At 36.2% G+C, this 27,435-nt stretch overlaps 1 protein-coding gene across 7 annotated transcripts in view; it reads right to left on the bottom strand.

Moving 5' to 3' along the window:
* The window catches only part of CTNNAL1 (catenin alpha like 1), a 97,362-nt gene that overhangs the window by 2,480 nt on the left and 67,447 nt on the right, over positions 1–27,435 (bottom strand). For all 7 annotated transcript variants that reach the window (XM_007498978.3, XM_056805894.1, XM_056805889.1 and 4 more), the window contains 6 exons: positions 26,810–26,960; positions 18,649–18,686; positions 15,950–16,000; positions 15,700–15,854; positions 7,497–7,545; positions 6–62 (listed from right to left, as the gene is read on the bottom strand). In XM_007498978.3, the coding sequence (XP_007499040.2) occupies positions 6–62; positions 7,497–7,545; positions 15,700–15,854; positions 15,950–16,000; positions 18,649–18,686; positions 26,810–26,960 (501 nt within the window). The remainder of the gene's footprint in view (positions 1–5; positions 63–7,496; positions 7,546–15,699; positions 15,855–15,949; positions 16,001–18,648; positions 18,687–26,809; positions 26,961–27,435) is intronic.

Raw genomic sequence — 27,435 nt, 5'->3', positions numbered from 1 at the left:
TTTACCTGTTTTGAGAAAGCCTGGAGAACTGAAGAAAGTTTTAAGCCCTCTGTAGCAAAAACCTGATGAAAGATGGAAAGATTATTTATTTTAAATCTCTTAACATATGTACTTAAGAACATTTTCCAATGAATAAATTATATTTAAATTCTCATAGTCTCAAAGTTTTAAAATTGTTGTAAATGACTAGGCACTACTATTTTTCCTATTAAAAACAGAAATAAGTAACAAAGAAGGTTAACCAATAACGTGAACATCTATTATTTTTTTTAATCACTTCTGAACACAATACGTTAGTTTGGATTATCAGTAGTTAATTGCATATTCAAAATCCACAGCAATACAGGCAGACCTTATAAAACTGTTTCAAAATAATATCGTTACATATTCTACCAAACCTCACCATATTTTTACAAAATCCTGGGGGAATATCATTTAACTGATTAACACAAAAAACATGATCAGAAATGATACTTGAATCCCAGGAGCACTAAACTGCTGGTATTTGTTTGCTTACCATTTGTAAAATGGTTCCTATTAAGCTAATTGCTCTTCTATAACATTTTATTGCCTGATTTTTGCAGAGAATCAGTGATAAGGTAAGCCTGCATAATAATATTGCCCTATTAATAAAAATAATACTATTGATCTATACAGAGGGCTTACAATTTGAATATATTTGTTATGATAGATTGGTATGTATTGCCCTTCCACCTTCCTATGGCAAATTATATAAAGGCTCACCAATGCATGGGCATGGCACAGAGAAAAGCTCCCTGGACCATATGGAGACCAGACAGCCTCATTTCCAACATGCTCTTAATAGTATTATAGAAAACTATATACACTGCTTCTGTGATTAAGTGTGACTGCAGAGGGTAGTAGTATCCATCTCAATGCTGTATCTTCAATGGATCTTTTAATTATTAACATTTTCTATTAAATGTTATAAAGTCTGCTTTTCATTGTCTTCCAAACCAGTCTGAACCACTTGAGTGGCCCAAAATAGGCCTAGCCTACTTGGAACAAGGGTGAACTCTGACCAACATTTAGTCTATAGGTTGCAGGAAATCCCAAGTAGCTAGCATGAAGAAATATTTATACTCTCTGGTACAGTATGTTCTTTCTCCTCATGTAGAGTTTTAAAGTGATTTAACTTTTCAGTTCTTCAAAAGAAAATGTTTTCTTAAGGAGAGGAACAAAGAGATTGTTTAAGGACTCTGTGTGGATTTCCTGTTTACCAACTCAAGGACCAGGGAAAGAGACCAATTTAGGATTTGGTGATCTTAGAAAAGAAGGGAATCTCTACCTCCTTAAGCTCCTTCGTTAACTAGGGTAATCCTAAAATGTAGATCAGAAACCTCCCTGCTAGATATTAAACTATACTGACTATGTAGCCAAGCTATGTATGATGACAATTAAGGACAACTGGAGGATAGTCTGATCATTACAGGACTGTTAAAATAACCAAAAAACCTAGTTACTAATGGGCTTTTCATCATTCTCCTTCATGTCTGTGTCACTGAGGCTGTTGATTATCTGTATTCCTTTTGTTTACTTTCCCTCTCAAATGTTACTTGGCTTTTGTGACATGCTACTCTGTTTGTTGTTTTTTTCCTTGACTACCTCCATGGCTGTCAGCCTCCTGCAGGCATTTGTTTACCTTGATCACTGCCATCTGATTTTCTCAAAAGACCCTTTTGATGCCACTTGCTTATTCAGAGCCCTTCCACAATTAACCGCTGAGTCAAGACTTTTTAGTAGTTAAGGCTCTTCATAATTTTGCTTCTTCAGTTTGACTTTCAAGCCTTATTTCTCCCTACTTTATGTGAACCTTATTTTCCAACCTTGATAAAAATAGCCTTGTTACTCCCAAGTATACTTGTGCTTTTCTCATTTCTGTGTCTTTGTTAATGACTGTTTCTTCCTACTGGAATGTTCTCACTTCCTATATCAACCTTTTAAAATCTCATCAATTCTCTGAGGTACAGTTCACAAACCACCTCTATGAAGTCTTCTCTGGTCATTTCGGTTGAATGCGATCTTAGATTGTAAGCTCTTTGATGACAGATGATGGTGGCTGTGTCTTAGTAACACCCACTTACAAAGAGCAATTTAAGAAATATTTGATGATCAAGTGGCTAAGCTGATATCAATGGGAAGCATGGTTCAAATAACTTAAATTTGTGGGGATATGGCTCAATGGTAATTCCATTTTTTATAAGGAATATTTTATGAACTATAGCTATAGTCATTGTGATCTTAATTGAGAATGGAGGACAATTTCCTCAAGAGAGCAAGACTTTTTAAGAGAAAGAAAAGATGAAGACTTCATCTTTCTCTTCAGGGAGCCTCTTAAAGGCAATCCCTATGTCAAGTTTGCCAGTCATTTTGACAGCAGAACCCCATCCAGATAAAGTGCTGAAGGGAAGATGGTTATTTAAGTTTAAAGGAAAGATAAGCTAGCAACTGAGGTGGAAATCTGATGTGCAAGCAAAAGGGGAGGAGGTTGGGTTCACTTGAAGTCCTCTTTGAGAATCTTAACACTACCCCTGCCCCCATCTCATTAGACAGTGGGCTAACTTTTTAGTTGATTGGGAAGTAGAAGTTTGAAATATTAATCAAAATAAGGCCAGGCTAGTCAAATGACAGGATCATCAAGAATTTTAGGAGGTTAGTATTAACCTTTCTCTGGTCTAATCTGTCATTCAGTCCACTCACTTCCTTTCCAAGACTATACTTTTTGCCCATTCTCTCCATTCTTTCTGCTATTACTTCAGCCAAGACCTTGACTCCTAGATGACTTCAAAAGACTGATTCTTTTTGGCTCTATTCTCTACTCATTCTAATTCATTTTATATGCTGCCTCCAGGACAATCTTTGTAAAACAGTGTATGCCTATCCAAACTTGTTCAGTACTCCCCAAATGTACTCCCTCTGTTAAGGCATTCCTTTTTCTTCCAAACCTCTTTCAAGTCTTTTCTCATACTATTTATTTCTTAATCTGTTTAAGACTCATCCATTCTACAAGGTTTATTTGCATCCTCACCTATCCAAGGAAGCGACTGGCATTAACTATTCTAATCCACAAATATTTCTGAACTCCAACAGTACTATTTTGCATTCTTTAGCACACTAATGGGAGCACAGAAAATGCTCAACCAACTAATGTATCTGCACATTATAGTTAGTGAAGTCTTCCTGGTGGGTATTTCTGTTGTTAGTTTTTTAAGATCTTAATAATGAGGGGAAGGCTAGGTAGTTCAGTGGATTGAGAGCCAGGCCTAGAGACAGGAAGTCCTGGTTCAAATCTGGCCTCAGACACTTTCAAGCTGTGTGACCCTGGGCAAGTCTTTCAACCCCTTTGAGAAGTCTTACTACTTTTCTACTATAGAATGAATGCATAGTATTTATTCCAAGATGGAAGGTGAGATTTCTTTAAATTAAAAAAAAAATCCCACTAGATAAGATCTGCACTTTCAGATAGATTATAAATTGTTTAATGAGGACTGTGTACAAAGAAGGAAAAGACTCGCTTTTGAATAAGCTTATGAAAAGCTCTGGATATGGGTAGTTGAAGAGGTAAAAATAGCATACATGTAAAATAGCTGCTCCCATTTGGGGATATAGGACCATAGATTGAGAGTAGGAAGGGACCTCAGAAGTCATCTAATCCAACTCTCATTTTCTGTAGATGAGGAGACTAAGTTTGCCTAGAGTTTAAGTGACTTGACCAAAGTTACCCAGGTAGGTAAGTATCAGAGCTGAAATTTGAAATAAAGATCTTTGGCTCCAAATCCAAGAGTCTTTGCATTGTGCTGTGAAGGATCAGGATCCCGTTTGCCATTGTAAATAATTTGGAGCTTTTAGGGAACTTGTAAATTCAGAAGTAAAGGAAGGGAAGAAGTTATGGAAAGCAAAACTACTTAGAGCACATGTTCTTAGCATGGTTTATGTGCAATGGACTCCTCTGGCTATCTGATGAAGCTTAAGGACCCCTCTCTGAATGTTTTAAAATGCATAAGATAAAATACATGGAATTACAAAAGAAACCAATTAGAGTGAAATTGTAATTTTTTTCCCCCCATCAAAATTCAAGCACTGCCTGGTTTAGAAAAATGGACTGTGGCAGGCATGGGAATATGGTAGTCTTGGCCTGCTTATGTGGCAGCCTCAGTTCCCCCCACTCTCCCTCCCCCACAAAAATCTTTTCACCACTGCCTAAAATTCATTTTGTTTTGCTGCCTGAATACCAATTAATATTCATGTATTAAAAAGCATTCTCTTGTTTCAAAAAATAAACTTCTGGAAGATAACTGAAGACCTGACTTAGCACTTAGAATAATATTAGTATTATAGATTAGATATATTATAGGTAAAAAAAAAATCTATACCCTATTTTATACACTCAAGAACAAAGTTTCTCTTGGCAAATATGCCCCAAATTCAAAAAATCTGACTTACAGCCCCTGGAACAAAACTTATTTGTAAATTAGGGGCTTACCTGTATAAATGCACGGGATTCTAAATGACAAGGAACACAGACAGATAAGTGCATTTGGATATCAAGTGAGGGAAAGAAAACGGGGGCACAATGATTAGTGTAGATTTGTGACAGAGAAGGGACTTGAAACATGGGCAGGGTTTGGACAGGTGGAGAAGGGAAGGCATTCTAGATGGGGAAAAGATGCGAACAAAAGTGTGAAGAATAAGTAGCGTGTTTGGGAAATAGTGAGTAGATTGGTCTGGATTCAGTTTGCATTTATTAAGTATGTGCTCTGTGCTAGACACTGTGCTTGGAAACAGCCTCAGCTCAGAGTTTTTGCATTCTGTTAGGGGTGTGTATACAAATAAGTACAGAAGAAACCAACTCATGTAGGAATTTGCTCTTAAGCAGAGGGTTCAAACTGGGCAGTGCTATAGATCAAAATAAAATGGGATAGGGTGGGTTAGGACAACATTAGCGAATGACTTGGCAGAGGTGTAATGAACACACTAAAAGACTAGAGGAAGGAAACTTGCCTGGAAATGTTTGTATCACTGAAAATCAAAGAAAAGGCCAAGTCTATCATGGAAAAATGGAAGGGGACTTTCTTGAGGAGTGATTAAGGAAAATCAATACATTTGGTTTTGGATGTGTTGGGTTTGAAGTGATAGAGAAGGACTTTTTAGGTAGAAATGTTGGATTAATAGTATTAGAATTTGGCAAAACCCTAAAGAAAACTCTGATAGAACTAGAGATTTGAGGGTCTTTGCTGTAGAGGAGCTAGTCAAAGCAGGATATAGATAAAAATCCCATTTAAGGAGGTATGGGTTGATCAAACTGAAGATAAATTCATACCAGAAGGCAATGTGAAATTATAATAAGAGATTAGGAGCTCTTTTTGTAGCTCTGCTACTAAAATATATACACTATGAAGTAAGTAGTTCAGTACCACCCGTTTTAAAGAAATGGAAACTGGGACTTAGTCTAACTGGCTTGCTCAGGGACGTACAGGTATGAAAAGTCAGAGCTGGGATTCAAAGTCAGGTTCTTCACAAAACTATTCTGCCTCTAACAAGTTGTGTCCATGAGCAAGCCACTCTACTTCTAGGACCTTCAGCTCCAAAATAATGAGCTGATGAAAAGTTTAGGCCCATACTCTAGGAAACTGCTTATTTGGGCCAGAGAAGGATAAATTTGCTGTTAAGGATTAGAATTAACTCCTTTTCTCTGATGTTTTATCAGAATGTTGAATATTGCAGAAAGGGGAAGAGCTAGGTTAGATAAAACAATAAAGCAATAAAGTCAGGTAGGAGGGCAGCCAACCTTACTGGGCAATTGCTTTGCCAAGAGGTATCAAGCACAAGTGGGGAAGATTTTATAATTTTCTTTAAAGGAAAACCAGATGAAATTCAACTATAATTGGATACAGCAGCAGTTCTTTACCTCTCATCGAGAGCGTTTCTAGAGTACCTGCTGGGCTTTCTTAGGCTTAACCGTTTGCATGAACAATCATGTATATATAGTTCTAAATCAAGTACATGATAACATTTAAGCTCTAAATGTATTTGAAGCTTATCTGATAAAATTCCAATTATAAAAATCAAGGTGTTAGGAGAATGAATCTTAAAGCAAGGATCAGAAACTTTATTATCAGGCCTTCTAGTGATAAAGTCCTTTATGCTATATGGTTGGTCTAAAAAACCATATGCATTAGAAATGGACAAGGCATCATTTGTCATAGATGCAAGAAGCCAATTGGCAGCCCATCATCTAGCATGAAAAACAGACAGATGATACTTTGTGGCATGACAGTATGACAGTACCTTTAACCCAGTCCAAAACTTCAGGACTAATAGAAAGTTGGGTCTAGTTCAAAGGAAACAACTTCTATGTAGCCTATTTTAAAAGTCAAGTCTAAAAGGGTTTATTTTCATTCTTCTGACTTTGTCAGTAGCTACCCCTCACTTCTTCAACCCAGCTAAGAATGTCTTATTTATTTATTTGTTTTTATAAAACACCTTACCTTCTGTCTTGGAATCAATACTATGTACTGGTTCCAAGGCAGAAAAGAGGTAAGGACTAGGTAATGGGGTTTAAGTGACTTGCCCAGGGTCACACAGGTAGGAAGTATCTGAGGTCAAATTTGAACCCAGGACCTCCTATCTCTGGGCCTGACTCAATCCACTGAACCACCCAGATGCCCCCTGCCCAAGAATGTCTTTAAGCCCAATGAAGTCTGGTTGTGAAGCAATGACTAAGCATTTATCTATTTATTCATTCATTCATTCATTCATTCTAAAACCATCTTGGAATCAATACTATATATTGGCTCCAAGGCAGAAGAGTGGTAAGGGATAGGCAATGGGGGTTAAGTGACTTGACCAGGGTCACACAGCTAGGAAGTGTCTGAGGCCAGAGTTGAACCTAGGACCTCCTATCTCTAGGCCTAGCTCTCAATCCACTGAGCTACCCAGCTGCTCCCAATGACTAAGCATTTATTGACTGAAGAGGCTTCCAGATAGAAAGATAATTCCAATTTTGGATTAAGGGAGAATGCTTTGGAATGGAGGACAGAGTGGTCCACTGGTTTGGTCTATCTATCTCGAGAATTTAGAAACTTTTTTTTTTAAACCCTTACCTTCTGTCTTGGAGAGTGGTAAGGGCTAGGCAATGGGGGTTAAGTGACTTGCCCAGGGTCACACAGCTGGGAAGTGTCTGAGGCCAAATTTGAACCTAGGACCTAGGACCTCCCATCTCTAGGCCTAGCTCTCAATCCACTGAGCTACCCAGCTGCCCCCATTCAGAAACTTTTGTATTAATTGGCAAAACCCATTGTTTCCTATCTATTATCCAAGGAATTTTCATCAATTATGCTGTTCAAAAATGCTTCACAGAAGACCACTATGAGATACTAGTCCTATATCCTCCCCTGAAGTGACAAGAGAACATAAATGTTACATATTCTTAGAGCAAAATATTATGTAGTAATATAAACTGGAGCATAGCATACCTCTACTTGATAAATTAAATCTTGAGTACTCTTCAACAGCCCTTCCCCCCTGAAATAAACAACATTAATTTTCAAAAAAGAAAAGTTACTACATGGAGACTGGTCTATTTCATATATTATTAATGCTCTCAATTATTATGTATGAATTGAAACCTCTAACTTTTAAAAATCTTAATGAATTGAGCAACAGAATTCTTGAGGTTAAATATACTATTTAAATACTAAAACCATATAATAAGTATACATTTTACATGAAAAAGTCAATCAAAAAATTCAGTGAAAACTATACCTGAGTTTTACACAAGCTATACTTACACCTTTCAAAAACTTCGGAGAAGAGAGATGTAGGTAATTAGCACCTTCATAATAATTGAACTCAAATTCAGACCCAGAGCTGCTTATTTCCTTGAGGCTTGGGGGTATTGGCACTAAAGGGTTAATTTTCAAAGGCAGGTGAATGTCATATAGCAAGGAAAGATAGAAAGCCAACCATAACTGAAGCTAGCCTCAAGGAAGAGGAAAAGTGAGATGTAGCCAGAGAAGCAAGAAAGTGAGAGGAGAAAGGAAGCAATGAATTAGATAGCACCATTCAGATAATTAAACTTCTGTTGAAGAACCTCATCCGGAAAATAGCCTAGAGAGCAAGTTGTTTCTTTTAGAGCTTGGCAGTTTAATTGCAAAGGACATCTGAGTCTTGTAAAGCAAAAATAGGTAGGAAGACTACCTTAAATAATATTTGTTTAGTCACCTATTACTGAATTTCTAACTCATTAAGCAGCTGGGACTAGAATCCAGACATTTTTTCAGAGTATTTAGGCATTAGAGCTGCCAAAAGAATAGGTCTGAAGCTCTTGTTTCAAGCAAGAATAGAGGACATAGGTAATTTTGCAGTTTGTGTGCTCATAGACTTAGGATTTAGAGAGGACCTTACTTTGGTCATCTGGTACTACCACATAATTTGACATTTGAGGAAATTAAGGCTAAGAAGGTTTTGTGTTTTTTTTGTTTTGTTTTTTTTTTAGTACTAAACACCTATGCAGGCCCAAAGTACAAATTGGCCTTTTTTCTAGAGTTAGAGCTGGATGAAGGCTGTATATTTTGTCAGGGATGATCAAATCTTCCTTTAAAAAAGTGAATGAAGAGCTTTGAGATGGGAACATAGGGAAAAAAGGAATCTCAATTCATGTTAGGCTGTGGGAGGGTAAAAAGAATATGATGCATAAAGGGAAGGACAGAAAGCCCCTTGATTTAGAGCTAAATATAAAATATAAAACTCTTTCCTTGGAAGAGGGAATTAAATCCTGTTAGGAGGAAACAACTTTTTGTGCTTCAAGGAATGAACTAGGGAGAAGGAAGAGAGGAAAAGATCACTGATGGTGGCCACTACATTCCTACTAAGGAATGCTGATGAACAATATAGAGGTTTGTTGTTATCCTGGGAAATGTGCCAGGGATCTATCAAAGAGTCTCTTGAAATTTGTCAAACCTTTTGGCCACTACCTTCTCTGTGGTGGCAAGTGATTCTACTAGGAACACACTAAAAAGTCTTTTCTAAGGATTTTTAAGTCCGAGGTGAAAAACAAAACAAAACAAAACAAAACAAAACAAAACAAAACCTGAAGGTCTTGGAGGCAGAGGTGATATTTTTTCCATTACTGACAACTGAAGGAATGGGTTCAGAAAAGAAGGCACCTTTGGGAAGTGAAATGCAGGCTAAGTTGCTACTGCATCATGTAAAATAGAATGTGGGCTCCTTGAACATGGAAACTGTTTCTTGCCTTTTTTTGTAACTCACTGCTTAGGATAGAAGTTGATACATAGTAAACATTTAATTAATTCCTAAAAAAAAAAAAGAAATGCAGGCTAAAAAGTTGGTGTGAGAAAAGAGAATTTCAGTTTTGGACCATCATTTAAAATACAAGATGTGCTCTTGATAAGGGATGGAGTATACCTAATAAAAGCTAGTAAAAATGTATTTTCCTAGTGTTTCAAATCAGAGTGAGGGAGCTTTAAACTGAAAACAGTGGAAGGGAGAAAATTGTCCATATATATTTGCCAAGTCAGATATCATAGAGTTCTTAGATGTAATGTAAGAATAATTTCAGGAGAGGACCAATAATTCATTGTAAGCAGTATCTAAAAAGAGAACTAGCAATAGAATTCATGGCTTCTGATGTTTCTATATAAATACACAGACAATGGGAAAGAAAGGGTAACTTAAAGATCCTAATCAAGGGAGGCAAAGTTGATTTCAAAGATATCACTTAATCTTGGTGGGATGAGTTTCTGGGCTAAAGTATGGCTATGTAAGAAGTATACTTTATTCCAAAAGAACAGAACAGACAAAAGAGGAGCAGGAATCCTAGTATACATTAAGAATATATACTCATGGTATTCTCTTATAACTATGACCAATATGGAAGCATGTCTTACATGAAAATACACATATAACCCTGATCAAATTGCTTATCATCTCTTGGGAGTAGGGAGGGAGGGAGACAATTTGGATCTTATAAGTTTGGAACATGCATGTTGCAAACTGTTATTATATATAATTGGGAAAATAAAATATAACATATATGTTTATATGTGTATATACATACACACATACTCATGGGGCAGCTAAGTGGTTCAGTGGATAGAGAGCCAGGATTGGAGACAGGAAATCCTGGGTTCAAATATGACCTCAGACGGACACTTCCTAGCTGTGTGACCTTGGGGAAGTTCCTTTTCACCCAATTGCCTAACCCTTACTGCTATTCTGCCTTGGAATCGATACCTAGTATTAATTCTAAGATAGAAAGTAGGTTTAAAAAAGTAAAGAATATAGACTCATGTGAAGAAATTCAGGGGAGACACAGTACTAGCCACATGGTTGAAGAGCAATAGGAGAACAATAGGAGAATGAATCTGTAGGTACCTGCTGGTAACCACAGAAGCAAGGCAAATGTAGTCTCTTTCGCAGCTGGTACTTCTGATGTTAGGCTATAAGAGTCGGTAGAAGAAATAGTTGGGCACTTGTGACCTAACCTCTCTATCTACTCGACCATAATAAGGACAAGTAACTGAAACTTGGAAGCTGTGGAATTTTCCAGAAGAAAAAAGCCTGAGGAAGACCCTGGAATTTTCTGCTTTTCTTTATTAACTTGTATGAGTGTGAGGCTCCAGGATCTACCTAGCAAAAGTTAACTCTCTATGTATATTCTTATTACCTGAAGTTATTATTACATATATCTTTCCTTTACTATTAACTGTCTAGGAAATAATCTGTTCTTGCTGTATCTGCTTCCTTACCATTCCTAATTTGTAAATTGTCTTCTGCTTCCTCTGTTTACTTGTATAGAGCTCTAGATTCTAGAGTTTAGAAAATTATAATTCCCAAATCCAAAGACCATTTCTAAGTCTTTGTCTTTTTTGACCATTCTGTAGCATTTAATACAGGTTTTTTTTGGGGGGGGAGGTATTTAATACCTCCCAAAATCTGCATCCCTCAGCATCCCTATTTCTGTTGATGCCATCATATTCTTTTGTCAAAGAGATCAAAATCTCAATCATCTTTCATTCTTCTCTTCTCCTCCACCTCACATCTGATCAGTTGTTAAATCTCTCCTCTCACATCTACTACTATTCACTACAACTAGTACAACCCTCACTTACAGTCTCCCAGCATCTTCTCAGTCCATCACACAGCTGTCAAAATAATCTTCCTGAGGCACAAGTCTGATGCCTCTTTTAAAAACTTCAGCAGTTGCTTATAATCTCATAAATATGAACTCCCTAGATTTGATTTTAATGCACTCCACAATGTGGTTCCAGCCTCCCTTTCCAGGCTTTCCCCTACATCATTCCACTTTACACTATCTGTTCTAATCAATCTGTATAGTCAAGCTATTCCCAAATCTTAGCATGCCACTATATATTCAGGAGGGCTATTACTAATGCCTGGAATATACTCCCTTTGGTTCTTTGCTTTTCTTTATACAAAAGTTAGTGATATTATCTTCCATTAAGCTTTTCTTTACCCCCCCAGCTGAAATCAATCTCTTCCTTTTCAAATTTTCACACAGTAGTTTGTACTAATCTCTTCTTTGCCCTAATCCTTAATACTTTCTATCTTTTGTCACTCTTATTTGGGTATGTCATAGTTCTGGAAATCAAATTTAATATCCTTAAGGGCCAGGCAATCTATTTTTTTCAAATGTGTATTTTCATGTACAGGTGGCATTCTTAAGCAGCTATGTGGCACAATAGAGCAAAGGGCTTGGAATCAGGGAGACAAAAGTTCAGATCCTACCCCAAGCCACTTACTAGCTATGTGACCTTAAGGCCACCATAATGATAAAATACAGGCAGTCATTTGATCTCTCTTTGCCTCAGTTTCCTCAGATGTAAAATGTGAATAATAACAGGTCCTCCTCTGCAGGGTTGTTAATTGTTAAGTGCTTAGCACATAGGCATCACAGAAATATTTTTCTCCAGTTTCCTTCCCTTCATGCCTAGCTAGTTTCTTGCACATAGAAAGCACTTAAGAAATGTTTGTTAGACTGTACTGGGGTCCTAAGAGAGTTAAGACTTGCTGTGATATGCTTCACTGCCCCCTAAATATGGCTGAGATGCCATATTCTTTGACCTAGAGATTCCAAGGAGGAATCACAAAAAAAGCTCTACCTACACTAATGTATCTATATCATCACTTTTGTGGTAGCAAAGGACTAGAAACAAAACAGATACTCAACTTTGCTCTCATTTATTAGGAAGAAGGAAGGGTTTCTAGGTAGGATGGAAGAAATAATATAGGCAAGAAGCCCAGAGAGAGGTTCTGAGGGGGTAAATGAGAATCAAATTCAATATCAAAAGGTTGCTAGGGGGCAGCTGGATGGCTCAATGGATTGAGAGCCAGGCCCAGAGATGGGAGATCCTGGGTTCAAATCTGGCCTCAGATACTTTCTAGCTGTGTGACCCTGGGCAAGTCACTTAACCCCCATTGCCTAGCCCTTACCTCTCTTCTGCCTTGGAAGCAATATACAGTATTGATTCTAAGATGGAAGGTAAGGGTTTAAAAAAAAAAAAGGTTGCCAAGCAGAAGAATGTAGGCAACTGATGAAAAAGTTTGATATCCCTGGAAATACAAAACAAATTATCATGGAAAATATCCCATATAACTCAGAACATAAGGACACTTGGGGAGTGTCATGTTTCTTTTCCAAAGAGGAAATATATTTATAATGGCTGACAACTTTCTACTAAGGCATATTGGGTATATGTATACAGACTTGCCAGCAAGTTTGGAAGATGTCTTCCTGGTATATGTATATATCAAAGGCTTAAAAGAGAATCCTAGTATTCCTAGTATTTTTTTTAAGATTCATCAGACTCACTATTTGCTACTCACTTCTGCTGATTTACATGCAAATGAATGATATCTCTGGGGAAAAAGCACCCTGCAATATTTCTCTAATGCTTTTGAAATTCTAGGTAGAACTTGGAGAGCATGTTGTATGTTTACTTGGTCATTCTGCTGGAAGAGAAAAAAATGTTGAAAATGTTGTAAGTGAACTAATGGTAACAAAGACAGTATCAAATAGAATTTTATACTTTGGACTAAATGCTGAAAAAATGATCTTCTGGGAAGAATGGAGCATACCTCACAAAGACTAGAAATAATGTGTTTTACAGAGATCCTACTCCCTAGTCAAGAAAACTCCATACTAAAATCTGAAGGAGAAGAAAAATGACAAGATAGAACTGAAAAGCAATACTTAAAGTCCCACAAGTATGATAATGAAAGAAATACTTTATAAGATGACACTCATATAAGAGAAAAGTGGGTTGGGAAAAATATCATGACATTTAATGCTTATACACTAATATATCTCAAAGGTCACCAGAAAAAAGTTAAATTTTAACACAAGGAGGTAATAAGACTTCATAGAAGAATCACTGACACTTGGGAGATTCTTGCCTGGAATATGGCATACATTACTTTGAATAAATGTGTAACTATTTCAAAATAAATATATCTAATAGAAAGGGAAGGGAAATAGCATTACATGTTAAAAAGGTATATGATATAAGAATACAAATACAAAATTCTTAACCATATGGCTCTAACCTTTCTAGCCGTATTCTTTTACTCCCTTTCACATACTCTTCAGTCTCATCAAACTGGCCTTATTGTTCCTCACATCTCCCCCTTTCTAGTTGTGCACAGGTGGTCCCCCGGTATTCCAAATTCATTCCCTTCTCACTTCTTCCTTTCAAATTCCTAGTTTTTTTCAAAGCTTAGCTGAAATGCTACCTCCTATCTATCTGATGCCTTTCCTGATCTCCTCAACTACTTGTATCCCCCTAACCTTTAAATTACCAAGTCTTTATTTTGTATACTTATATGTGTACTAGCCATCTCCCCCAAGCAAATGTAAGTTTAGTAAGAATGGGAACTTTCATTTTGTATTTTTACCTCTAGAGTCTAACACATGGTTGTGGACAATCCAATTTGTTGATGGTTTTGTTACAAATACCAGTAAATCTATAGAGTTGAAGTAAATAGAGAAAGCAAAATGATATTGTGTGGGAATATATTGTAGACAATCCATCTAAATGGAAGACAGGGAAGATGTTTTCCTAAAAATTATGAAACTGAAACAGTTATAAATGGAAATAAACTGAAATAGTCAACTGTGATAGAAGATTTCGACTGCTCTAAAGCAGAGCAGTAATCTACCCTGATGATTTCATTGGGGGGGGGGTAGAGGAAGCTGTTGGGGAACAGCTAATTGAATCTTAATATTGAACAAAATGAAATACTGATTACATGGAAGGTGAAGAATAAAAGGAGAGAATGACTATGTCATGTTGAAGTTTGTAATAATACAAGAAGGGAAATTAGGCACAGTCCAACTTGTACACTAAAATGTAAGAAAGCTGGCTCTGGGATGAAAAGGCAGGTATGACTCCATGGCCAAGCACACTTAAGGGAATACTCAAGACAGGAGCAGGATTCTTAAGAACAAAATTCTGACCTACAATTGTGAATAATGATTGTGAGAATTGTGATAATGATTGTAATAATTGTGAACTGTGAACTTGATAAAAATTTAAAAAGCATCTACAGAAAATAATGTGGTTGCACAAGAAGTTCTCTGATGAAATGATATTTTTAAAATATTGATGAGCTAAGAAGACATAACCAAAAACAAATACAAAAGAGTGGGAGGAACCTGTTAGAAAGTTTGTTTATGAAAGTTAGACAACAAAAAAATCTCTTTAAAAGTTGTATCCAGAGAAAGAAGAAAACAGTGGGCAGGGAATCATCGACAAGTATTTATTAAGTTTCTGTTCTGTGCTAGGCACTGAGGAAAAAAAAGAATGAAATCTCTGTTTAAAATGTGCTTACATTCTTATGTCAGAGGAAGAAAAATATATAGATATATAGCTCACACTTGTTTTCTTTGTTGAATAGAAGGATGTTAAAATTAGAAAGGGGAGAAAAAACATTGTAAAGAGGGACTAGAAACCTAAGGGGTTTCGATGGTAAGTGAATACCTGTTTTTAAAAATGAATTCAAGTCTCTAGGTCCAGGTTAACTATATTTTAGGGTACTATAAAGACATGCAAATTTGATCTAAGAATCATTGTGGATAATTTTTTAGAAATCATGAAGAGGTGCCAGATGACTAAAGATATGTTAATTTTTCTTAAATGTCTAAAGAAGGAAAAAAAGGGTATTGCTTAATATAGGTCCTAAGGAAAATTCTAGAATGCATTTTTTAGTAAAAGAGCACACATAAAAGTAGGTGTATAGAAAGGAAATGCAAGGTAGATATAATAATAATTATATTGTAAGACATATAAATCCTTAGAAGTGCAAAGTCTATACTTACATATATTCAATAACTCCTTATTTCACCACAGTTAGATAGAATTAGAATATGAATATTATATATTCACTGGATTTAATCATTGGCTAACAATTGGAATACTGGATAACATTTACTTCACCAGTCCTTATATATGCTTTCTTAATGACTGACTGTGTTTGCAGCACACTTGAAAGTTTTTTCTTTCATTCACTATAAAATTTTAATTACCAGCTCTTGATATCGACTTTCATATAATAGATAATAAAAATCATCATATTTATATTTTCTTAATATGGAAGATATTAGTTGGATCCAAGACATCAAAATAGTATTGTATTTACCTAGTAAATAAGTATATGGAATAGGCCATACTGGACATGTTCTGCCCATGTCGAACAATTTCATTCTCCTGGTTCTTCCATTTTTCAATTTCGCAGTCTACATCTGATGTAAGTAAACGAAGCTTAAGTCCAAGTTTTGCTATCTTTGCTTGTTCCTATTAATCATAAATTTTAACTTTTTGGTCATTGGCCTTTTAAAAAATTTTAAGGAGTACAAAATACAACAAAAATCTATAGGAAATAGTCTCACCTCAGAATCAAGCTTGGTTGGCTTTAATGACTTCAAGTTTGCGTTATTCTTCTGTTGTAATGAAAAAAAAGTTTAAGGTAATTTAAAAAATAGTATATTTGATCATAAAGAAATAAAATAGTCAATAAAAACATAAAAGTAAATTCATTCTTTAAAATAAGGTATTTACAATAAGATTTTAATGTCTGAAAAATGCTTTGAAATGATGACTTTTATGAAATTAGACCCATAACATTTTTTATATAATTCAAATTTTTCTCATTTTTATGAATTTGTAATTCAATTAATGAAATGCCTCTCTAAGAGCTTGCCTTCATTTAGTAAGTTAATTTTAATGGGATACCCTTCCAAATCTTATTTTCTGGATTATACTTGTATAAGAAACTCTGATATTCTAATATTGAATTTATGCAAAAGTTAAAGAAACATGTACATTTATAAAAGTATTACATTCCAAAAACTCCTTTCTCAGTAGATAATTTAGAATTTAAAATGTATATTTCCTAGAACAAATGATGATAAAGATTCTAGGATAGCCCACAAAAGCCTATTTAATCTATAGTGAATCTGAAATGCATTTTGGTCTCCTCAAAGATATTATTTCGAAGCCTTTTTGTTGTGTGGTGATGGTCCTGTGTTCTGGAAGGCTATACTAGTACAGTGTATGTTTTGCCAGGGCCTAACAAGTTGAAAAGGCTTTAAGTGTGGGCCCAAAGATAGATTAGTGTATGACTATTTTACTGGAACCAACCAGCCTATTTAGGTTAGAAAGTCTTACCACCAGACTGATGTTTCTTTAAAAAACTACAGCAACTCTTTAAGACAAGTTATTAATTTTTGGGAGACTGAGACCTCTGTTAGTAAACTAAATTCCTATCCTGCTGAAATTAAAGATTACTTAGATATTGAAGAACCTGAAGTATACAGATTTATAGAAAACAATTCCTATAAAACAAAACATAATGGAGAAATTGAATTAAGAGTTTTAGCTTGGAATCCCAGGAACCCACTAACTTCTCCCTAAAGGACCCTATTTTCCAAGGAATGGAAATAAGGACTCAGCTAGCTCCAAGTCACTGGTGGTGGCATCTATGATCTGGAATTGAGGGTTCCAGAAAGGGTGAGAGCTGGGAGAGGGAAGGCTCCAGGTGTTCAGGGGATGGAGATGTTGGTCCAGACCCTCAGAAACACTTTTTGCTTTCATGTTAACTTCATTACTGTCAGTAATATAATCTGTCTGGGCCTCAGCTTCTGTAAAATGAGGGAAGTTGGGCTAAGGGATCTTTATGGTCACTTCTGGCGCTAACATTTTATGTGTCTATGATTCTATTTTAAAGAAGGGAAGGTAAAAGATCGTGCATCATTCCATCATTTGGCAGCGGGCAAGAATAATGTGACTGTGGGGAAGAATGGCTCATAGCAGTGCCATAGGTAGGTGTAGATAATGAGCTCACACCAAGCTAGTTTGAAGGCTAAGAATTAAGCCTCTGGGACCAGGTGAGAAGGTGGGCAGCAGGTATGGGAACTTCTCTTACAAACTTCTCTGCCCCTCTCTATGAGCAAACCTGCAGTCAGAGACCAGAATTCGTAGTGTGAAGTTGAAAGTCGAAGGCTGACAGCCAATGACACACCTGATGCAGGATGATCCAGAAGTAGACAATACATTCCCCGCTATTCTGAGGCTCTTACTTGCATAGTGTACAAGAATCCCAAATAAAAAATATATATAAGAAAATGTACATGAGGAAATAGTTGATAAGAAAGAAGACAGAGATGGGAGAGAGGATAAAAATTTAGTGTTAAGGATAAAGAATAGCTAATGAAGGGAACTAGTTATCCACTTAGCTTCTTTTTATACAAATGGATAAACAATGAAAGGATATATAAGCTGAATATAACTGATGCAAATTTATATTGCCCCTTCCTCACTTATGAGATCAAGGGAATAGGATAGTTTTTATTTTGTAGAAAATAATATATGATTGTGATATATTCAGAAGGCATTAAAGACAAATAGACTTCTTATCCTGATCCTCTTGTCAAATATATTTTATTTTCATTTAGCACTTTTCTTCCAAATACAGCACTAATAACAATTACTTTTTTATGTCTTAGTAACAATTTTTGCTTCATGTCGTAGTAGCAATTCTATAACAGAAGGACAAGGGAGTTAAGTGACTTGCTCAGGGTTACACAGCCACGAAGTAGCTGAGGTCAAATTTGAATGCTAGTCCTCCTGACTTCAGGTCTGACACTCTATCCGTTGTGCTACCTAGCTGCCCTTTCACTAATAATTGTTAAATTTTGAGAATATTCTGAGAAGTCAAATTTTTAACATCATAGTTTAAAATACTGGTATCTTATTGTATGTTATTAGTGGTGATAGAAATTGTGCCTGTGATTTCATTTATATAGGGAAGTCCCAAGCAAGGAAACTCTCTCTTATCAAGACATATTAGTACATTCCCTACACTCTATAAAGTCTTAAAGTATTTTTGAGGCATTGAGGAATTAGGTGACTTGCCCAATGTCACCCTGCCAATATGGGTTTGAGGGGGAAAACAGATCTTCCTGGTTTCAAGGCTGACTCTTCCTATATTGAGACATTTTAAAAAAAAGACACCTAGGAATGGCAATTAATTGTCCAAGAGACTAAAGCAAAAGGGGTCAAATATGCAAAAACACTTTATAACACTTACCACTGGCTTTGAAAGGGAAAGATAGGCACGCTTCTCTCCTACAAGCAATATATATATATATATATTAGTAAACAAAATGATTTTATGAATGTAATGTTTCTCATTATTATGCTTTTATTATACAAACTGCTAAGAAAAGCTTACGTAGTAATGCTATATTCTTATCAATCACATGCATTTAGACACAAAGTTCTTTTATTTATGAACCTGGAATTTGAAAAGTTGTGCAACTCCACTTTCAATTTATATTAGCCAATCATTTAAGATGTATCCTGAGGAAAATGAAATACTCAAGTATATTTATCTTAACCTATAACTAGTTTACATTTCTTAAGTACATTTCGACCAAATCTCAAACTAAACTAGATGAATGTGGCAAGTGTGGATGGGTCATCAAAGTCCAAGTATTCTCAGTCAAACTCTTACACTGCCTATATTGAAAGATATAATAGTTTGCCTGATTCCATAGCCTCCTAATCATCATAGTTGAACTTAAGTATCAGTTTCAGTAGTTTCAGCCTCTCTTCAGACTTGAGAACTATTACTTGCCCTAGACAGAGGGAACATAAAGAATTATGAATGAGAAAGGTGGAATTATCTCACTAGTTCAGCATCATCCAGGCAATATTGTTGACTGTGGAAATAATACTTATCCCATACTTATCTTTACCCCTGTGAAAACGCTTACCTAAAAATTCACATTTTTGAGTGCCTGTCCCCAGACTAAATGACCCTCTTTCCCCATCCCTATCATTCACTCAGCCTGGCTTATTCTACTACCATCTGAGCTCTTGTATTGACAATATGGTATCACTTTGACCCTGCCAATTAAAAGTATTCCCTTAGAAACAACAAAATCATTGCTGAGTTGCTGTTAGTATATATATGGATAAGCAGGTGAATATTCCTAGTCATTAGAAGAGTATCCTTTGTCAGTCTATCTTTGTTTCTCTATTATTTCCCAAATACCTTTTAGTGCTTGTTTTCTCTACTATATATTTCTTCTTGAAGCTCCATTGTTCAGGTAATTTCAATTACTACAACTATGCAGATGACTCCCAAAATGGCTCTTCTGCTCATAGCTCAGCACCATGGAGGAAGCAGTTTGTACAAGATACCTTTGCAAATTTGGGTACTTTTTTTTAATTGTCATTTTCATCTTTACACCATCTGTTTTGTTTCCCTAGATAATAATAAGCTTATCAAAGATTATTTATTTTGCATCTTTCATAGTACCCAGTCCATTGAACCTGTACAATGAACCCAGTCCAATGCCCTGGACAAGAGAACTATACTCGAATAAATGATGCACTAATATTCTGGACTCAATGGCTCTACTTCCTCATTGCCTAGTCTTTTCTAAACTCCTCAGAATCTGGCTTCTATCACTCTACTAAACTGCTCTGTCAATGTCAGAATTCTTATCATATCCAATAGTCTTTTCTGTATTCATTCTCTAGCCATTGATCTCCCCTACTGCTTTAAAAATTTCCCATAGCTTTTATGTTCTATTCTGGTTCTCTTATTATGTCTCTAGCACTGATCCTTTGGCTCCTCTTATTTCTCATACCCCTAAACTGTGGATATTGCCTAAAGTTCATACCACAACCTTCTGTCTCTGCCTCTGTCTCCCCCCCACCCCCTTCCATCTTGGAATCAATACTGTGTTTTGGTTCTAAGGCAGAAGAGTAGTAAGGGCTAACCTAGGAAGTATCTGAGGCCAGATTTAAACCCAGAACTTCCCATCTGGACCTCTCAATCCATTGAGCCACCTACTTGTTCCCTATCAGCTTTAAACTATCTCTTTTATTTGTATTGAGTCCCTAATCTATCTTTTAAATCCTGATCTCTAGACTTGGACTTTAAACTGCCTAGAGAGAAGATTCTGTTCTCAGTCTCAACACACAAAATTCATGTCATTGTTTCCTTTTGCAAACTATCTGCCCTTCCCAATTTTCCCATTTCTGTTAACTATTTCATCTTTCTTCCTGTCACCCAGGCTCAAAATCAAGCCCTCCCACTAATTCATTCCTTATATTTATCACAATTTTTTTCTTTTGTGGTGTCTCTTGGATTCTTTCTTTACTTTCCTTACTTTCTCCTTATCACAGCCAGAACTCTGGTCTGATGATCTAGTCTAGTACCTTCACACTTCAATAAATCGAAGGGATTGCAGCAATAATCTAGAAAAACTCATGTATGAATAAATCCTATTTATAAAATACTAATACCAGAAGACCTTCAATAACAGATAACTTATTACCTCAGGAGACAACACATTCTAATTTTGAGCAGTTCTAATTATTAGGAAAAATGTTCTCAAATTGAGTTAAAACATGTTTTCCTGTAACGTATATTCCAGGCCAGGTAAAAAAAAAAAGGCTAATGTTTTTTCCACATGACCCCCTTCAAATATTGTAAACAAATCTTATTCCCTTTAAATCTCTTTCAGGAAAAATATCTCCAGTTCTTTAACTTAGTCAACAAGCATTTATTAAGCACTTAGTAGAGTTGTGATTTTGAAACCTCTCATTGTTGACCTCTTCAGGGTATATGTTAGCTTGTTAATACTTTTCCTAAATTATAACATCCAGAAATATTTCATAGGTGATCTGAACAAGACTAAGTAGGGCTATTGCCTCTCTGATACTAGACACTATATTTATTTAATGTAGCTTATTCTTTTGAGCAGGGAGACTAATACTCATTGAGCTTGCAGTATATGGAAAAAAGCCCAGAACTTTTTCATATTAACCATTGTTCTAGTCATGTTTTCTCTACTATGTGTTTACACAGCTAAGTTTTTGAACCTACATTTAGCATTTTATCTTGATTACATTTTGGTCCATCATATTTTGGAATCCTAATTCCTTCACCAAATGTATAGTGGACCATGAATATATATGAAAACACTGCACGATTCACTGAAGTAAGCCTGATGAGTCTAGTCACAGATTTAGAGACAGTTCTTTGACTAATTAGATTCAGAGACTAGAATTTTCATTATTATACATCCTATTAGTGACATCCTCTACTAGAGATTAGCAATCATAGATTGAAGGCAATACAGAGCATTTCATATAGAATCACAAATGCACTGCTGGAAGGGAATTTATAAGTCATCTAGTCCAACCTACTCATTTTACAGATCAGTAAAGTGGAGTAGGTAAACTGGAGATTTTAAGGAGCTTGCTTGGGGTTGTATAGCTAGTGTTAGAGGCAAGATCTGAGCCTTGCTCTTCTTCTAAGTCAAGCATTCAATCTCCTATGCCACTCTTCTCCACATTTCATCTTTAACTAGTGGCTTCCTTTAGGACTCACTTAAAATCCCATCTTCTACAGGAAGCCCTTCCCAATCCGTCTTCATTCAAATGCCTTCCCTTTCTTAAGTATTTCTTATTTTTCCTGTATATGGCTTATGTATACATGTTTATTTGCTTGTTGTCTCCCCCCATCAGATTGTGAACTCCTTGAGGACAGGGACTGTCTTTCCCCTCTTTTTGTATTCCCAGTGCTTAGGACAATGCCTGACATTTAGTAGATACCTAATAAATGTTTACTGACTGTCTCTTGTGGCAAGTATGAGGCAGGCTAAAACAGCAACTAGGTAGATAAATATACCGTGACTGTGTACATGTCATATTGAATCTTGTCTCTCCCATAAAACCCCATTTAGGATTTTTTTTTAACCCTTACCTTCCATCTTGGAATCAATACTGTATATTGGCTCCAAGGCAGAAGAGTGGTAAGGGCGGCAATGGGGGTTAAATGACTTGCCCAGGGTCACACAGCTGGGAAGTATCTGAGACCAGATCTGAACCCAGGACCTCCCATCTCTAGGTCTGGCTCTCAACCCACTGAGCCACCCAGCTGCCCCCTCCTATCTAGGATTTAATACATTTATCACATTTTTTTTCTTATGGGGTTCTTGACATAGGCCAAACTCCTTAGTCTGATATTATGGTAGTCTGAATGGAGAGCTGGCTTTGAAGTCAAGAGGACTTGGTCCCAAGCCTTGCCTCTGACAGGTACTTGTTGTGTGGAAATCCCTTAAATTCTCAGTGTTCCAGCAGTTCTCTAAGACTATGAGTTACCGATAATTGCTAACCAGCACTTATGCAGAGAGTTTCTATTGTGGGATTTCCCTACAATAATTAAAACAAAAGTCTGGTCAAAATATCAAACCAAACCATGCACGACAGCCCAAAATCCCCTCCGCCTTCTTGAATCTGTCCCATTCTTTCTCCCAATACGCTATGATCGGGCCATTTCTCTATTCAAAAGCCTTTACTGGTTTCTCATCTTTTGCAAACTAAAGAATACACTCCTTATCTGTGCACGCTGAGGTCCATTCTAGTCCTCCAGTTTCATTTCACACTAGTTCCCTTTATATTTTCTATGTTATACAAAAACTACCCATTGTCCTTCCTTCTGGACCTGCCCGCTCCCATCTTTGTGCTTTTGCTTAAGCTCTTTCTCATTATGGAAAAGTCTCATTCAAAAAAAAAAAAAATCTATTAAATGACCCTATGCAGAGACTTCTGGTAGGGACTGGGGAGACGAAGATTACAAAAATAAATAGTCCTTGCCTTCAAGAGACCTGGGCTGAGGGGTGAAGGAGAGAGATACTATGGGTATTCTGATGGGCACAAGGCAAGGGAGAGAATGACAGGGACAACTGAATCCAAAGAATGAGCCATGGGGAAATGTGAGGATCCCAATTAAATGGGTAGGAACGCTATGGAGGTCAGGTAAGGCTACTTGGAAGAGGGGTGCTAGAGGTGAGTCTGGAAGGAAAAAAAGAGATTCTGGCTGGCTGAGACAGGAAGAAGAGCATTCCAGGCATGGAAAATGGTCTATGTGAACACATAGAGGTAGGAGGCTACATTCTGAAGCTGGAGGAAGGGCTGGAATGTAGAATGTGTGAAGGGAAGTGATATAAAATAGATATGGAAAAGGAGGTTGGCACCAGATTACTGAGGGCCTTAAGTGAGGTTAAGCAATTTGCATTTCTCTCTTCACAGAATTTCTTGCATTTGTCTCTTCCTTTCCACTGGGCACCTACTGAAGTTGAGGTCCTCGTCCCCTCTTGCCTGGACGATTATAATAGCTCTCTAATTGATCTCCTTGTTTCAAGTCTCTTCTCACCCTAATCCATTCTCCACATGCTTGCTGAAGTGATATTCTTTTTTTTTTAAACCCTTACCTTATGTCTTAGAGTCAATATTGTATATTGGTTCCCATGCAGAAATGTGGTAAGGGCTAGGGAATGGAGGCAGAATGACTTGCCCAGGGTCACACAGCTAGAAAATGTTTGAGGCCACATTTGAACTTCCTTTCTCTAGACCTGGCTCTCAATCCATTGAGCCACCTAGCTGACCCTAGAAATAATATTCTTAATGCCTATTTCTGATCATGTCACTCCTTTATTTAATAATTTCAAGGAGTTTCCTATTAGTTTTATTAATAACCTCATCTTGGCATGTAAAATCCTTTACAATTTTGCTTCATTTTAATTTTCTGGCTATTATTCCACTTAATGAACTTTTTAGTTCAGTCAAATTAGTCTTTTTTGCTGTCCTCCAAACACATCTCCCTTTTGCATAGGACATCCTCCAAGCTTGAGATGCCCCATTGCCTCCTTCGAATCTTCCTTTCTCCAAAGTTCACCTCAAGTGACCCCATCTCCATGAATCCTTTCTTGGTTTTGATCTCCCAAGGTCCTAGTGCTTTTCCCACAAAAATCTGTATTTATTTTGCATACATTTATGTGTGTTTATATTGTATCTCTGAATAGAATTTAAGCTCTTTAAGGGAAGATTTTTTTTTATGTCTTTGTACTTCTAGTGCCCAATACAGAACTTGGGAAGCAGTGGATAATTCATAAATCCTTGTTGACTAACTCAAGTTTTTAGAAAGTGGAGTAATGTGGTCAGAATAATAACTCAGGAAAATTATTCTGTCAGTTGTGTGAAGGATGGGTCAGGGAAGGAAGATATTAGCAGTAAAGACATCCATTAGGAGACTTCTACAATCAAAAGTCCTGCTAGGAGGTGATAATCTGAATGTAAAGAAGGAGCTATTTGCAAGACATTTCATGGAGGTAGAACCTACAGATTTGGCAATAAATGGGATGTGGGGATATGGGGGAGGGAAGAGGCACAGATAATTGAGGAACTTGAGTGGCTGGCTACAAGGATAAAGTTAAAAAATGATACTTTTAAAAAACCTTTACCTTCTGTTTTATAATTAGTACTGTATATTGGTTCCAAGGCAGAAGAACTGTAAGGGTTAAATGACTTGCCCAGGGTCACACAGCTAGGAAATATCTGAGGCCAAATTTGAACCCAGGATCTTCCATCTCTAGGCTTGGCTCTCAATCCACTGACCCACCTAGTTGCCCCCAGCAGAAATAGTGAAGTAAAGTGACAGATTTAAAGGAAAAGATGATGAATTAAATTAAAATTTTGATATATGGAGTTTGAGTTGCTGGCAAGAAATCCAGATGGAGCTTTCAATCAGATAGTTGAATACGCATGACCGAAATTCAAAAGATAAATTAGATCTGGATACTTAGATCTATATCTCCATGAGCCTTGCCTATTAAAATTGCTTTCTCCCTTTAAGACCTGATTCTAATTTAGCCTCCAAATGTTTCTCAGATGATCTGGCTAAGTTGGATCTCACATCAATTTCTTTGCAGGCTCATTTATTCCTTAACCATTTTCCATTGTTTTTTTTTTAAGTTAAATTGAAAGAGTCATCTCTTCCATGAAGTCCTCTGTTATTCTCACCAACTCAATGTTATCTCCCCGTCTTCTGAACTACATAGAATTCTTTACTTCTTTAATACATTCATCATGTTTTATCTTGCATTATATATTTGTGTATATATTATGTTTCCTACTGAATTGCATATTCCTTGAGAAAAGAAATACTGTGGATAATTATTATATCCCCATCCAGAACATATATAGTGGTCATTTCCCAAGTGTTTGCTGAACTGAATGTTTCACAAATGATGACTTAAAGAAAAAAAAAATTTGGTTTTTGGTTCTTTAAGCAAACATATATAGCATTTTGGCAGCTAAGTGGGACAGTGGATAGAGTGTTATCTTCCTTACTTCAAATCTAGCCTTGGACATTTACTAACTGTGTGTCCCTGGGTAAAGCCACTTAACCTGTTTTCCTCAGTTCCTCATCTGAAAATGAGCTGGAGATAGAAAGGGCAAACCACTCCAGTATCTTTGCCTGGAAACCCCCAACCAAAATCACTAGGAATCAAACACGGCTGAACACCACCACCACAACATTCATATTGAGTGATCATTTAAAAACATGATAATTACATATGGTGAATAAATATAAATTCAATATGATCATGGTTTTATATGGCATTTTGTAATGATATGCTTCTAATAAGTGATACAAATAAGTTATACTAAGCAGGTTTTCCCCTAAGGAAAAAAACATGACAAAAACTACAATAACATATTTCTTCTAGCAAGTATAACAGACTAACTAGTGATGAAAAATAAACTTTGAGGTGAAATCAAAATGAAGAATCAAAATAATTTCTTATTTCATATCTTATGGTGCGATTCTATATGTTGTAAAAAATACCAATAAACTTACCAACCACAGGAAATATTCCAAGATTGTGTAGTCATCAGGTAAAGAGATTTCATCCAAGAGGAAGGACAGCAGTTCAAAAATCAAATAGCTATATTCACTACATTATGAAGTGTCTAGAATCCAAGCTAATAATACTAAATAAAGTATGCAATTGGTTCCAACAATAAAGGATAGTTATTAGAGAAAATTGGTAAAGCTGAATCTTAATAATAAAAGTGAAATTAATTTTAATAATTTCTACTAGTCAAGTAACAAAATAAAATTTCTACTTGATAATGCTTATGAAGATTTCAATTGCTTAAATACAAGAATAAATAATGCCTGAGATGAACATAACATTTAACACCATCATTTCTCATCAATTATACTGTATTTGATTTAGTAAAGATACAAAAGAATTCAAATCTATAATTTCTGAAAATTTACATATTTTAGTTTAATAGCTAACCTGAATGACAAAAGATAATTTATTTATATCTGATGATTTGAAACAAAAATGAAAAACATGACCAGAATTCTGACTTACCTCGTTTTCCTTCAAATACATCATTTATTTCTCTTAGTAATGTTGACATATCACTGATCTGAGATTCCCAAGCTTCACAAAACACATCTAGATTTTCTTTAGCAATCTTGCTAGATGGATGTAATGTCAAAGTTTCAGCAGCTGAAATTATCTGAAGAATACAAACTATACGTTAAGTAAATTTCAAAAAGTTCCCTCTCACTTTCTCATCTTTCATCTCTTCCCAATTATCTACAAATATGATTAGGTCTCCCTCAACCTCACAAAATCCTTATTTGATCATGCCATCCCCTCAAACTATAATCCCATTTTTTTCCTTTTTACTGACAACATCCTTTAAACACTTTGCCTCCAACTTCCTCGCTCCAACACTCTACTGAAACCTTCCTTATTCTCTGGTTGCCAGTGGTCTCTCACTTGATAAAATCTTGTAGTCTCTCCTCAGTTTTTGTTCTTCTTGATTTCCGATTAACTAGCCCAACTCCAGAATACTACTTTCTCTCTTGGTTTCCATGGTATTAGTTTCTCTTAGTTCGCTTCCTACCAGCACATCTGCTCTTTCTTTGCTGGCTTATATACTCTGTCTTTCACCCTTAGATATTTCCCAAGTTTGTTCTGGGTCCTTT

This window comes from Monodelphis domestica, chromosome 7 (assembly GCF_027887165.1).
Source record: "Monodelphis domestica isolate mMonDom1 chromosome 7, mMonDom1.pri, whole genome shotgun sequence".
Taxonomy (NCBI): Eukaryota; Metazoa; Chordata; class Mammalia; order Didelphimorphia; family Didelphidae; genus Monodelphis; species Monodelphis domestica.
The sequence above is the reverse complement of the archived record's forward strand: the minus strand, read 5'-3'. Positions and strand labels throughout refer to the sequence as shown.